This window comes from Corvus cornix, chromosome 1, assembly GCF_000738735.6.
Source record: "Corvus cornix cornix isolate S_Up_H32 chromosome 1, ASM73873v5, whole genome shotgun sequence".
NCBI lineage: Eukaryota > Metazoa > Chordata > Aves > Passeriformes > Corvidae > Corvus > Corvus cornix.
In genome coordinates this window covers 111122201-111136100 of record NC_046332.1, presented here as the reverse complement: position 1 = coordinate 111136100, position 13900 = coordinate 111122201, and the positions used below count along the sequence as shown (strand labels likewise).

The 13900-nt window shown below is 38.0% G+C and overlaps 3 protein-coding genes across 9 annotated transcripts in view; 1 reads left to right on the top strand and 2 right to left on the bottom strand.

The window, feature by feature from the left end:
• The window catches only part of CASK (calcium/calmodulin dependent serine protein kinase), a 184964-nt gene that overhangs the window by 86665 nt on the left and 84399 nt on the right, over positions 1–13900 (top strand). The window lies entirely within an intron of this gene.
• On the bottom strand, positions 3402–8514 carry GPR82 (G protein-coupled receptor 82). Its single transcript, XM_010394571.4, has 2 exons — positions 5695–8514; positions 3402–4565 (listed from the first exon to the last, which is right to left on the bottom strand). The coding sequence occupies exon 2, from the start codon at positions 4534–4536 to the stop codon at positions 3493–3495; it is 1044 nt and encodes a 347-aa protein (XP_010392873.2). The 5' UTR covers positions 4537–4565; positions 5695–8514; the 3' UTR covers positions 3402–3492.
• GPR34 (G protein-coupled receptor 34) lies at positions 8608–13544 on the bottom strand. Its single transcript, XM_010394572.4, has 2 exons — positions 13451–13544; positions 8608–11630 (listed from the first exon to the last, which is right to left on the bottom strand). Exon 2 carries the CDS (start codon positions 11605–11607, stop codon positions 10465–10467), a length of 1143 nt encoding a protein of 380 aa, XP_010392874.1. The 5' UTR covers positions 11608–11630; positions 13451–13544; the 3' UTR covers positions 8608–10464.

The window sequence follows — 13900 nt, the reverse complement described above, 5'->3', positions numbered from 1 at the left end:
TAGTCTGGTGCCAGAAACGTCACCTGACTTGTCCAAGTCCAGCCTGGGACAAACTCCCTGTGCCCCACATTCACCTCTGATGACAGAATCAAAATGTTAAAGCTTTCACAAGATGGCCTGCCGTTGTCTAACTGCTCTCACTGCTCTGTGAGACCAGATGGTTCTTGAGCCTGTGTATATCACTTGATGCCCTTCAGCATTGCTTAAAGGCTTTATAATCAGTGACAATTTCACATTTGCTTCACCCTCAGTTAATGTGATCCTGCACTGCTTGGAAGCTGGATCACATTGTAAAGGAAAACAGAAGGTGCAGGAAGGTAGAAAACTCAAAACAGCTGTGCCTCAGAAATGTGAATGTCAAGAACTTTTTCTCTTACCACAACGTTTGTTCCTGTTCTGCCGACCTACTGATATGGGACTCAGCCATTCTTTTTATTCTGTCATAACCTTGCTGTGTCAGGAATACCCAGAAGGTGGCTATTGAACGTGGCAGCATTGAAAGGGAGTCTTTTCCATTACAGAATGTTATTACAGAGAAGTTTGTGTACAGAGAAATCTTTATGTAAGGGAACAACGAAAGGGAAAGGGGAGTGATGAGGGTCTGAAATGTGATTCCTGTCTTTTCCTGTAGAACTCTTGCTGCAATTTGAGTACCATTTGTCACTTGCTTATTTTTGTGATAACTTTAATAGAATGGTTTTTATCAGTAAAACATCAAGAGGTTTTGCAATCTTTTGTGAGCCTCTATTGTTATGTAGAATTCTCCATATTTGCAAAAATCTTGTTATAAAAATACCTTTTAATATAACTGATGTAAGACTGATTTAATCACATCAAGAGCTTTAGTTGCTGGGGTTTTATCCTTAACTTATTCCAAATACTCCAACTTTGTTCTATGATTTCCATGTAGTTTGAGTATCTGTATGTGTTACTGATTAGCAGATTGATTGGTGTGCAGCTGGAATCAGGGTGAGCTTGTCAGCGAAACGCAGACATCCAAAATTTTCATTATGGGTTTATCTTGGTGGGTATGAATGCTTGCTTCCAAGATGTGATCATCTGAATAGATAAACCTGCTAAAGCAAAAATACACAGATTGTGCCTTCTCTGTCACTAAGATTCAGTTCAATATTTCTGTGAGTGGGAGTCAAAACCAGGGAGTTTTTCCAGGGAATAGGACCAAGCCTTATGCACTGCACTGTGTGTCATATACACATCTGAGTTGATCCAGGTGACCTGAGACTTGACCTGTGGATAGATTTGCATGGTGATTTGTGCACTATACTGAACTTAACCAGTGGTATGAATTCTGAGAGCACACACTGTTACCACTTCTGTCTTTCGTTGCCTGAGCTGCTTGTAGCGCAACACTTTGGATTTTGCCGGCAGAGTTCAACATTCTCACACTTCTGCTTTTAGGCATATCTAAAAAACATGTAAAAGTAGTATATGTGCATGTTTATGTAACTGTATATTCAACTATATAAAAAATAACCAGAATAGAAACTGTTCTTTAAGACTGTTTTCCCTTTTCAGTCTTTGAATACCCAAAACAAGAAAATCTGTTGCATGTTGCTTTCCTTCTACTGTTTTCACTTTGAAACTTCTTTTTTGCTTTCTGGGGACATTCACTAATAACTGATGCTTTTTCTGTATTTTCTAGAACTTACTAGATTCTTGAGACCCAGTAGCAACTTCCTGGTGAGGATTTTGTTACCTATTAAATTGTTAAAAAGTGATTAAGGCTGCAAAACCACTATCAGAGGTGCAGTTGAAGTGTCCAACCTGGCCACATTTTTTTCTGAGGAACACTTCCTCATTCAGTGTAGAAGTTAAGAGCCTCCAAAAAGAAAACTCAGTATTTTTTCTCAGTGTTTCTTCAGGCAATGTTCTTTTCCCCCTTTTTATGTTCACTCCTGTGCCTCTGCTTCCCTATCTCATGGTCTCCATGCTTGTTTTGTCCAGCCCTTTTCCTATTGACTTGTTAGTATGTTCAGAAGCAGATTTGCTGTGGAGTGTGTCTATGCTGCTTGGCCTACCTGGAGCTGAACATTTACAAACCTTCTGGTCACTAAGTTTATGTGTTTTTTATATGTTTATATGTTATTATAGTCATTTGCCCAGACAGTTAAAAAACTCATGTCTTCTGATTGATGAGCTGGCTTCCCATGCAGCACATTTGAATGGCTTAACCAAAAATTTGACAGACACTTGTGGTCTCTAAACTGCTTTGCAAACCAGGTGCTGTGCCTATTTGCCTTAGGATTTTGCGTTCACTGCAATAGAAACTAATTGTTGTATATTTTTTTATTAAACAATTCACATGTCACCTGCTGATTTCTGATTTTGGCACCAGCATGTCAAAGCAATGCAAGTTTACCACGTGAGCTGTGTTTTGCTAGTGTTTTTCTAACTCTCCCTTATCCTTCATGCCTTTATGTTTTGGGGGATTTTTTCTCCATGAACTCTTCTGTCAAATGCTAGACCAATGCAGGACTCAATTTGTAGTTTCTCAAATTGCCTGTACTGCACAAAAGCTTTCCACTATTTGAAACAAGAAACACTTTGATGCAGTTAAAAAATTTAAAGGACATCATTCTGGACGGATTATATAGGAAAAAAGTCAGCCATATGTCGTCTTTTGGTGCTATGTAGGAATGCTGGAGTGGGATCTTGCTAAGAGTCTATCACAGAGTTATATTTGATTTGTAGTTCCCTAAGTTTTGTTCATTTTCTTGGCATTTTGATAAGCACTGGGGTACAAGGGGTTGTGACTAGAAAAGTGTAGAAAGAATGACTTCAGCCTATGCTGCCATGAAAAACTGTGTTAAGAGAAACAACCCCAGGCAGGCGTTGCGCTGAGATAACTACATTCCCTGTAAAATATATTTCAGGAAGGACAGAAATAGTGGGTTCTGAGTTTGTGTCTGTGCAAATTATAAACACATTTTGGTAGTGAAGAGCTCTGCTCACCCAGACTTGCAGCTGTTGGTCTAAAACCAGTCCTGTCAGCAGCACTTTGCCATCTGGAAGGCTTTACCTGCTCAGTTCTGTCTCGCTGAACTTGGCCTTTGGGTCTGTAGCACAACTGTGGTTCAGCCATCCCAAAGAAAATGTCTGTGCTTTGTTCAACTTTCCTGTAAAGGAAACCTGTATCCAAAACTCTTATTGAGAGAAAGAGAGAACTGAGTCCTCAACTTCAGCCTAGTTTTTGCCTTCTTCCTTGACTTTTTAGGTAGAAGGAACTGTCCATAGGTCAAATGTAAAATGTCTTTTGTATTATGTGGATGAGTGGGTATTACATAGTTCACTGTACAAATTGCTTGGATTCATTTGGATATACACATTGGATTTATTATGGCTAATGCTGATGTAGCACGCAAGATGATTTGAAAAGAAAGTACAATATGTTACCATTTTATTTAAATATTTGCCATTTCATATCAAAGCCTGCCTATAGGTAGTTAAAAATAATTTATTGGTACTTATAGTCTATGAAAATCTTCCCATATTCCTTCCCATTTCAGTGAAAATATCATCATTATGTTGTTGATGTTCTGGTGTGGATTTTGTAAACAGACCATAAAGATTTTTCTTAAATGTGTTATCTAACAGAAGGGTTATAACTGGATCTAAACTACTTTTAGCAGCAGCAAGACAAGTAAGGAAATTTTTAATTTCCACTAGGTAGTTTAACCTTGGGCAGTCATTATCTTTAGACAGTACATAGAAAATTGGCCTAAAAATATGATATGGAAGAAAGCAGACAGTTAATATCATCTGGATGACAAGGATGTTTCTTTTCACTGTTCTGTAAATTAGATGTTTTTCTCCAATACAGGTGTTTTTTTGTATTTTGCTGAGGTGTCTGGTAAGAGAATAGTATGACCACAAAACTGTTATAAAAGACAGAAAAAAGCACACAGTGGCAAGAGAACCTGCAATCATTGCAGTACTTCCACCAACTTCTACCCTGATGTTGTAGCAGGTCAGGAACTCAGCTGAAACCTTCTCCTGGACGTTGTACGTGATGGCTGTGACTGTTATGCAGAGCACAATCAGCCATATAACGACACACAAATATTTAGCAAACTTTGGCCGCCGGAATTTGTGAAGCAGGTGCCTGTGGAAGTTTCCAGGGAGCGCTTGGGAGTGTTGTGTGCCGCTGTTCTTCTTCAGCGTGGCGTACTGGCTGAGGGCGATGGAGCACAGGATGGTGATGGTCACATACATGCTGACGTGCATCACCAGCGTGCCCAGGTGATGGGCGATCCTGCACGCCGCGGACTCGTAGGGCCAGCGGTGCCCGTCCGCAAAATAGGCAGCCAGGAAGGGCATGGTGCTGCAAACCAGCAGATTTGCAGTCACGAGGTTGGCCAGGTAAATGTACTGTGTCCTTCGTGTGGGTGCTCTCTGTGAAAATGTCCAGGCGGCGAGAATGTTGCCAAAGATTCCAGCGGGAAGTAGGCAGGAGTAGATGATGGGGAGAGCTACAGTGGTAGCTGGTGATGGGTGAAGACATGTTGAATTATTCATTTATGCTAGTATTTCTTGAGTGGTCAGAGCTGAAACAATTAAAAAATTATTCTCTTGTGCATCTAACATTTCTCCTTTAATCTTATCTCAGCTGTTTCTTTGTCTCCCCTACTTTTCAGTGTTCTTAACACTGCTATTATCTTAAGTTTGCAAGAGTTTACAGTTTGGGTGTTCTCTTCCACAGAGATTTCATGAAGAGAAGTTAAACCCCAAAGGTTTTACATGCACAGAATCTAATAAAGTAAATTAGAGAGCTGAAGGTTCAAGCTAGGGTCTGGCAATAACTTCTGTGATCTCGGTTTATTTCTCAGTCTTCTGGAACATCCGTAACCTAATTTGGAAACCACTTACAGACCATTTAAAATTAAATAAGCAAATTAAGTGCAAAGAATTACTTTAATTGCAGAAATGCAAAGAGTATCTGTACCTCAGTTTAACTAAAAATTAGTCTGTATGCTGCAAGAATCTCACTATATATATTTATTTTATGCTCATGTCTGTATCTGGTGTTACTATATCAGAGCTCTAATGTCAGATGTACATTTTGCAACTCAGTCTATCTTTTTTTAGCATATACAATGGTTGTTGAAAACTGCAGTATATTAATTTTTTTCCAAGTTCATTTTTCAATCTTTTCTCAATTTCCAAACCAAAAATAAGAAATTAAATCTCTGTGCAATGACTGTGTATAAAAACTGGTGTTTCAGCTTACAAACCTGTAGTGGAGAGTTTTTACTGCTTTATGCATATGTATACATATATGTTTTAGTGGAGTGTATCCTAGTTAGCTTTTTTCCCATATCAAATCATACGGAAAAACTAACAGATTTGAAACTTAGAGACTGATAATTTTTTTTAAACAGCTGTAAGCAAATGAACGTAGATGCTAAAGAGGATTCTGTCTAGCAATGTTAAAAAACCCAGACACCAAGAATAAAACTTGTGCTGTAGGCATTGTTTGACAAACTTGCAAATTAAACTAACTTTTATAGCTCTTGCATTTGAGTGTACACTAAATGTATTAAATTATTTTATTCCAATTAGTTAAATTCCCAAAGTCATTGTTGAATTTACTCATTTTAGAAGTCTAACAAAAATTTTTGTGCCATTGACCAAATTTTGTCAGGTGCAACAAAGAGGTAATAAGTTTAAGCTTACCTATACAAGCTGCAGGCACCTTCCTTTGCAGAGAGGAAATATTTCTGTCTGGTGTCCGTTTTATCTCCACTACTGCAGTGAAAATGATGGCACTGGAAGCTGGAGAGTACAGTTAAGAAAAACTTCTCTCTGACATAAGTAGGTTTTCAGAGTGTGCACTTTTCCTTTACAAGAACTGACTGACGGAAGTCAGGTAGGCATCTGAAGTTCAGAAAAGATGATGTGTGTACAAAAATAGCTTTGAAATTAGGTCAGGATTGGCTCCATTAGGGGAAAAAAAAAAGATGGAGATAGCGTGGAAGAGCAACTGTTAACAGTCATTTAGGTATGCCACAGAAACACCTTTCAATTCTTTATATAGTGCTTTCCTCTTTCAGGGGTGGAGGGGTTCTCTTTAGGACTGCCCACTTTCCTTCAGGCTGCTATCTTATGCGTGAAAACTTGTCTTTTCAATGACATTTAACAGTTCTTCAGCTCCAAGAGCTGTCACAAAGCTGTCTATTCCCAAAGCCTGTGTGCAATAATACTGTATCCATGTCTGTCCTCACATGAGTGACCAAATGGGCACATCTCTCACATGGTCAGGTGCTGGATTGTGTGGAAGCAATTTACAGCTGATGCATCCTAGGGTTCAGTCAGGCAAAATGAACTCATCGTCCAAGAAATGCAGTGTTTTACACAGATCATCCAGAAGTGTACACAGGACAATTTCCTTCCTCCACAGCATAGGTATGATCACAGACCAAACTCTGTTTAGCTCTGCAGAAGTTGAGACTTTGAAGTTTTCTCCTTTCTGATACATCACATTGTCAGATGAGGCTTTTCAACAGCTATAAATAAAGTTCCTTTATGAGAACAGAAGTTTGTTAAGGCTCTTGTTTTGCTAGTTATGCTTTATGTTTAAACATGGACTGTGAGAATTCACCTTCTTGGTCTGTTATCATTGTTCAGTCTCATTATTACTAATTTTTTTACTAAAATAATGGACATGTAAGCTGGCTTCCTATTCTGAATTTATAGCTGAACTCATTTACAATTGCATTTACTTGCTGTGGAGTATTAGTAATTAGGTTGTAAAGCTGTAATTACTCCTCGTGTTCTTTAATTCTTGTTCTTGTTAGATTAATTTCAGTGCAAAAATGAAAGTTGATTTTGTGGTTTAACCCTGGGAGGCAAGTGAGCCCTCACAGCTGCCCACTCACTCCCCCTCAGTGGGATGGGGAGGAGAATCAGAAGGGTAAAAGCAAGAAAACTTACTTAAGATTTTTGCATCTTCCCCCTCTTGTTCTTGTGGCTGCTTTGCTGCAGAACAGACCTCCCCTTTGGTGCTCCCTCCTACTCTGACACACTGATCAAATCTGCCAGTATCTGGGTGCCAAAGAGGGAGGATGTGGTTTAATCCCAGAAAGTACCTAAATCCCATACACTTGCTTACTTCCTCTCTGGTGGGCTGGGAGGGAGAATTGGTAGGGTAAAAGTGGAAACTCATGGTTTGTGATAAAGAGTTTAATAAGCATAAAAAAACCAAACAAAACGAGAGAGAAACAAAAAACCCAAGTGGTAGAAAGCAACCCCTGCTGACCGGTGCCCAGCGAGTTCCTGAAAAATGGCAACACAGCCAAATTTCCTGCTTGGTTTCATTGCTGAGCATGGCACCATGTGCTCTGGGCTATCCCTGGGGTCAGCTGTCCCTGCTGTGTCCCCTCCCATGTCCTTGTGCACCCCCAGCCTCTCACTGGTGGGGTGTTCTGATAGGCAGAGAAGTTCTGCTTGTTGTGCAAGTCCTGGTGAGCAGTGGCTGAAGCATCCCTGTGTTATCAACACTTTTGATCACGATCCCAAACCACAGCCCATATTGTGAAGGTGTCTATCCCAGCCAAAACCAGCGCAAGACCAGTGCATTTTGGTACACCAGTTGAAATTCAAGGATGTGTTATAGATTTGAGTAAAGAGGAAAATGAGGTTTGTGCAATTATATGGGGATGTGTGTTGAGTTAACCTTTAAATACAGAAAGCAAAATAAACGGAATTACCTTTGTGTTAGAGTTCACCTGAAGACTCAGGTAATTAGAAAGCACTGGGAAGAGAAGACAGACACACAATTTGAGTGACTGCTTCTGTAGTCATTTGACATGTCACAGTGTAACTTTCAGCAGATCTCCCAAGGTGTTTCAGGACTGTTTGCTCTTCAGTAATACTTTTTTGTAAAGCCTGACATTTTACTCTCAAGTTTGGGAATATTGATTGCAGAAAAAAATGTGTAAGGATTAATTTTTTTTTTAAAAGAATAGATACCTGCTTTTGTTTCTTGGTCAGTACTAATTGCTTCCTACATGACAGTGCTGTCTAGTTTCAGATCTCCTTCTTAGCCAGTTGATACATCTGGCCTTTAACATCTTGAAGCACTGATTTATACAGTTGTAGAAATCCAAAAGTATTTTCTGATTTTTTTTTTGTGGTTGTTTCTTTGTTCTGACTGCTGCTCCCTTAATGCTGCATTCTCAAGATCATGTAGTGATTCCTGTTCGCCTCTTCTGTGCCATGCCTGCTCTTACAGACTTCCTAATAGATCTGTTCCCTTTCAGATTTTCATTTCTGAGCTGGAGAGTTGATTTTTTTAATGCAGTTTGGATTTTTAAGTACTGTTACTTGATCTTCTGAAGAGATTTGAGTCTATTTTGGCAATACTGCTGTGTCCATGAATTACAAACCTTGTTAATGAAAATTCTGATTTTAACACTTTGTTCAAAAGAATTTTAGAATTGACATTTTGTTCAAGCTGCTGTCATTCATGTCTGTCCTCTCCTGAGTTCCCCAGCCCACACCCTCACCCTGACCTGCAGTTCAGTATCATCAACCAACTGCTCACAGACTAAGCATAGACAGAGAAAGAATGATGAGATAACATCTATATCTTGTGAAATGTATGGTTTATGGTTTATAAACTCTACTAGATGTACCAGAATTGATGTTACTATGTAGAACTATAGTACTGCATAATAGAATTGCACTGTACAAATACAAAACCAAGAGAAGCATTAATATAATAGGATGACAAAATTATAGATAGAAGATCATGAAATGCAATTACTGTGAGAATCCAAAATTATTGTACAAACATCTCTGTTGCATGCTGAAATGTTTAACAAAAAATGCAGTTACCATTGTATCTTTATGAAGTTGCATGTTTGTGGGAATATTTCTTTTGAAGATTAAGAAACCCCATAATTTTTAATTAAAAATGGAAACAAAATAGACTGACTAGTCATTGCAATTTGTTAGATGTGTTTATATCCAGTTTCATCAAGTCTGAGCAATGTAAAATCACATCAAAATTAAAACTAGTTTCTATCTAGCAGAGGTGATGTCTTACGTTTACTTTGCTCAATCAGAGTATTATGAGTATCTTCTGTAAAATCAGAATAGTCTATGGAATTAGTAAAAAATCCACACAGATGGATTTGGCATTAAAAATCACATGATCCATTAGAGAAGTTACTAGTAGTCATATTAAAACTAACTTCTTTATACCTGCTTACTTGAGCAGTATTGTTTGTATGTGTCAAGATAACAAATCCTTATTTTACAGAGCTTGATATCTGGTCTCTATTTCTTTGACCTTTCTGGTCTGTTATGCCAGACATTTAAGTTGTTCATGGTTGTGCTGCTTTAGTCATCTTCGTGCCAGACATCCCCCACCTTCAGCTCTCTGGTTTTTAAGAAATGTTACAGTTTGAAATTAGTTTGTGCCTAAATGCATAAAGCTGTTTAGCTTGAATCTGAGAGTATAGCTGTAGCAATGAAATATTGCTGTTACATTGCTGTTCACATGGCATCAGCAATTATCAAGATTATTTTAATCACATGGAAAGAGGAGGCTGATGCCAGGGAGGAAGCGTGCAGCTGGAATGTGTGGCTTTGGAAATCTAGGAGTAGACCATTGGCTGAGCCTGGCTGTTCTTTTTGCTCAGTTCTGTGAGTTTATGTTCCTTGCTGAACTATTTTGTGTAGCTACAGTCATCAAATTTGTCATATTGAAGGAAATCATAGGAAATACCCACATGTCATCTTTCCTTCAATCATTCCTAATTTTCTGAAAGCATTGCTTGCTTTTCCTCAGGTGTTTGACCTTGACACTCACTAAAATGTTGGAAATATAATAAGGTACTTAGGAGGATTGAATATTTTAGTTTTGCTGTTTAATAAAACTCAGTGTGCCTTCTGTACGTATAACTGAATTAATAGCTGTTGTATTCTTCTCCTCATTTTTAAGCCACATATATTGCTAAGTTCTCAAATATTTTCTTTAAAAATGCATTTATAAATGTAGTTAAAATACTGATCTCTTTGAAACCTATTAAAACAGAGAAAACCATAAATTACATGAAATCTGTAAGGGTATCTAGATCTTTCAAATACGACAGAATTTACTTTCGGCAAAATTCATCTGTTATTTACATACACAAGTTACTAATATTAATGCATATATACAAGTTTACTTTTACAGGTTCAAATCCCTTCGTGGAAATCTCCCTAAAGAGTTAGTGTTCTAGTTTAGTCCAACACAAGATGTCTGAGAACTTCCTAATTTGTTTTCTTGGATAAACAAGAGCAAAATGCTTCTGAAAAGTAACTTCTCATTTTCACAAACAGAAGTAGGACTTCTCATTTTTCTTAATAGGAGGAAAGAGACAGCATTAGTAGCTGTAGAGTAGAGGATTTTGTGATCTGAAATTGGCGTCCTGGAGCGACAGAGATTCATTTAAACGTTCAAATCATAGACTTCTTCCTTGAGTAACTGGAGTGGGGAGTGGTGGTCGATAATCGCTCTTGTGTGTATTGGCCAAGTTTTATGTCTGAAGTGCTCTCCAGGTTTAGGCTCGACTCTCCATGAAGTTTTCTGCAAATCAGTTGGAATACAGTCTTACGGACACTTCTGGACATTAGGAAATACATAACTGGGTCTAGGCAGCTGTTGAATGATGAAAATATGAGCATCACTTCGTTGCACGTGTGAATGATCTCCTTCCAATAGCAGGATGGGGTTTGTAACTGTGAGGTGATGTAGACAAACCGGAACATGTGGTAAGGCACAAAACAGACGGTGAAAATGATGAGAACAATGAAGGAATTTCTTGCTGTCTTGGTGTATTTTCCTGCATTGGGGAAATTTGCCCTTCTCCTCGAAATTTTCAGAAGGTTCTTGGCAATTTTAATGTACGAAAGTATCAAAAGGAAGAAAACTATCCAAAAAATCAGAACAGTGATGTAATTTAAAATTGCTTCTGTCTTTGCATTCTTTTTGCTTCGGTAATGAAAGCACAGGGTAGAGTTGCTGTCCTGAGTCTTGAAGAAAGATGGTGCAACTACTACTATAAATCCTGTCAGTGCAATCGCCCACACCGTGCAGCAGATCTGCACGCTCCGGGTAGTGGTTAACATCTTCGGACGCTTCACAGACTTAGTTATTTTTATATAACGATCAAGACTAATTAGTCCCAACAGTACTATGCTAATATACATGTTCATGTAAAACAGAGTTCCCACCACCTTGCATAAAATCTGCCCAAACATCCAGCTGTTGTTGGTGGCATGATAGAGTATCCGGAAGGGAAGACAGAAGATCAGCAGAAGGTCTGCAACAGCTACGTTTAGCAAGTAAACTTGGATAGAATTCCTTTTCTGATGAATGCACAGGAAAGCAAATAGGGCTATCATATTTCCAACCAATCCAACGATGAAAATAATAGAATAAAAAACTATCAAAGCAAGTGACAGTGAGTTGTCATCTAAGGGACAGCTGGCATCATTGTGAATTTCTGAGGCATTTATGGTCAGGTTGGTTTGGTTACTCCAGAATTCTTCCTTGTGTGGAGTAATGGTCAGTAAATCAGCTGAAGTTGTGGCCATCATTTGCAAAAGGATTTTTAGCTGTTCTGCAGAGAAACAAAGAGAAATTTAAAGAATTAAGTCTCCCTTCATGTGTCTGTTTGCTTTATTGCCTACAGTCTAATGTGATATAAATATAAAAGGAAGTAGCTAAAAGGAGTAAATGGACCAAAGTATTGGTGTAGCTGAATAGAAGGAGTTGCAGCCAGATATCATGATATAATGGAAGTCTAGGTAATCTGCAGCCAAGAAAGAACAGGTAGTATAGAGTACTCACATGGGTAACTGTTTCTGTAATTCCAGCTTTATTACTGTCTTGTGTTGTTTTGCAAGTAAACTATTATATTTTCCTGCAAATTTAAGAAATTTATTTATCTATAAGAACAAGTAAGTTTTTAAAGTTCACTTGTTAGTATCAGTATTTCTAGCACGGAAGAATTTTTAACTAAGGTGCAGGGACAGGTAAGCATAGCTAAGTATTTCAGTGTTGATACAAAGTACATAAAATATATTGAAACAAGTCTAAACTTACCTGTGTAAACTTACCTGTGTTAATTTTTAAGTACCCAAGATCTCCCACATGTAACTCGCTGGTTTTCAAAAAGTATTTGTCAATTAATACTTATTTGGCTACGTAATGTGTTACAAGTAACCTTGTGAGGCAGTATTATTACAGTAGCTTGTCTTTAGTTATCTTCATATAAATTAGTGTATCTTCATATAAATTTAAGTGGTTTTTCCCTTTTTTTGTTCACAAATCAGTATTGCACAAATAAACAACTAATAGCTGGAAATCACATTAATGCAGTAACAGGTTCTTTCCAAACCTTCCTTTGCTTTCATAGGATTGTTTTTAATTTCATCTTTCTCCTGACCAGGAAGTTACAATGTGAAAGATAAAAGTCAGCTTTGACCAAGAAAGGAAAACCAGAAAAGTGTGTGGTTTGGAGAGTAGTCACACTGACCTGTTTTAGAGAGATGGTTATCATTGACAAGTAATGGTAAAACTTTAGTCTTCAACTTGTTTGTCGTAGCAACAAGAAATGCCATAAAAAGGTTTATTTAGAATATTTTTTTTAGCAGAGGAAAGAGGTTTCTTCCCGTAATCTCACAAAATTTTCAGAAGTGGTTTTGGCACTCTGAACTTAGTTTTTGGCACTCTGAACTTAGCAACTGTTAGAGAAAAAAAAAACAACAAAAAAGCCATTGCTCTATATGTAACCTTAAAACAGCTTTTTATGCTAGGTCTGTGCCTGGGCCATGCAATTTGCATGCTAGGTCTTAAAAAATGCAAAGTTACATTTAATTCTGTGATGCGGCTACAGCAGCAAAAATGGCAACACTTCAGGGAAAATTCTTAAGAAGACCTGATGTATATACAAAATCTGAACTCTTGAAAGGACAATCTAAAATATTTTAACATCCTATGTTGTCTGACTTTACAATTGCATTAAACTTGTAGGGTGTGTTAGCAGTTTCAAAAACAGCTGTTCTCATGTTTACCACAAGATATCTTCAGGGCAAGAAGTAGTTTCAAAAGGTTGATTTTCAACTGCAATGCTTTCAAATACATCTTGAAACCCATCTACTGCTATGACTTCATGTTTAAGTTGCTTTCCTATAAAAATGTTGGGTGTAGTGACTTGTATCAGCAGTGACAAGTTCAGATCGATGGGAGAGAAACTTGGGTTACGCTGCAGATGCATTGGAAACAAAACTTAGCGCTGTCGTAAGTTGTGTCACCTCTAAGCAAGTAGATATGCTTAAAGCTAGGTATACTTTAAAAAGGGGTTTGGAGGTCAGCAATACCTCTACAGTTAGTAGAGATTTATTTTACTGCAGCTTAAGTATAAAAGAAGCCACTTACCATTTATGCGTTAAGACGTTCTGCTGAGTCTCAAAACCGCTGGTGAAGACCGGGAGGAGAAACGTGCAGGTCCTCTTATTAGAAAGCTACAGCAGCAGCTTCTCTGTGAAAGTGGTGAGTTTCAGCTGACTCGTACAATTGGCAGCAAGGGGAAGTTTTAACTAGTGTTGCAACTGGTTTGGTTTGTTTTTTTAAAGGCATTTTTATCTGGCAATACCCAGTTTATTTGGGCTTTGCTGGGAAAGGTTCTGTAATAAATTTTTCTCAGTTTTGCTCTGGAGATTTGAATTTTTTTCTCAGAGACTTTGTTTCTGGTGAGCAGTGCCAGTGGCATTTTGGGTGATAATGGTGTTGGTACAGTCTGTAATCTCTTTAATACTTGGTGGAAATAGTGTCACTTTTTCAAGTGTAGGGTAAAGATAAATCAACACCACAGTGGAATGGTACATT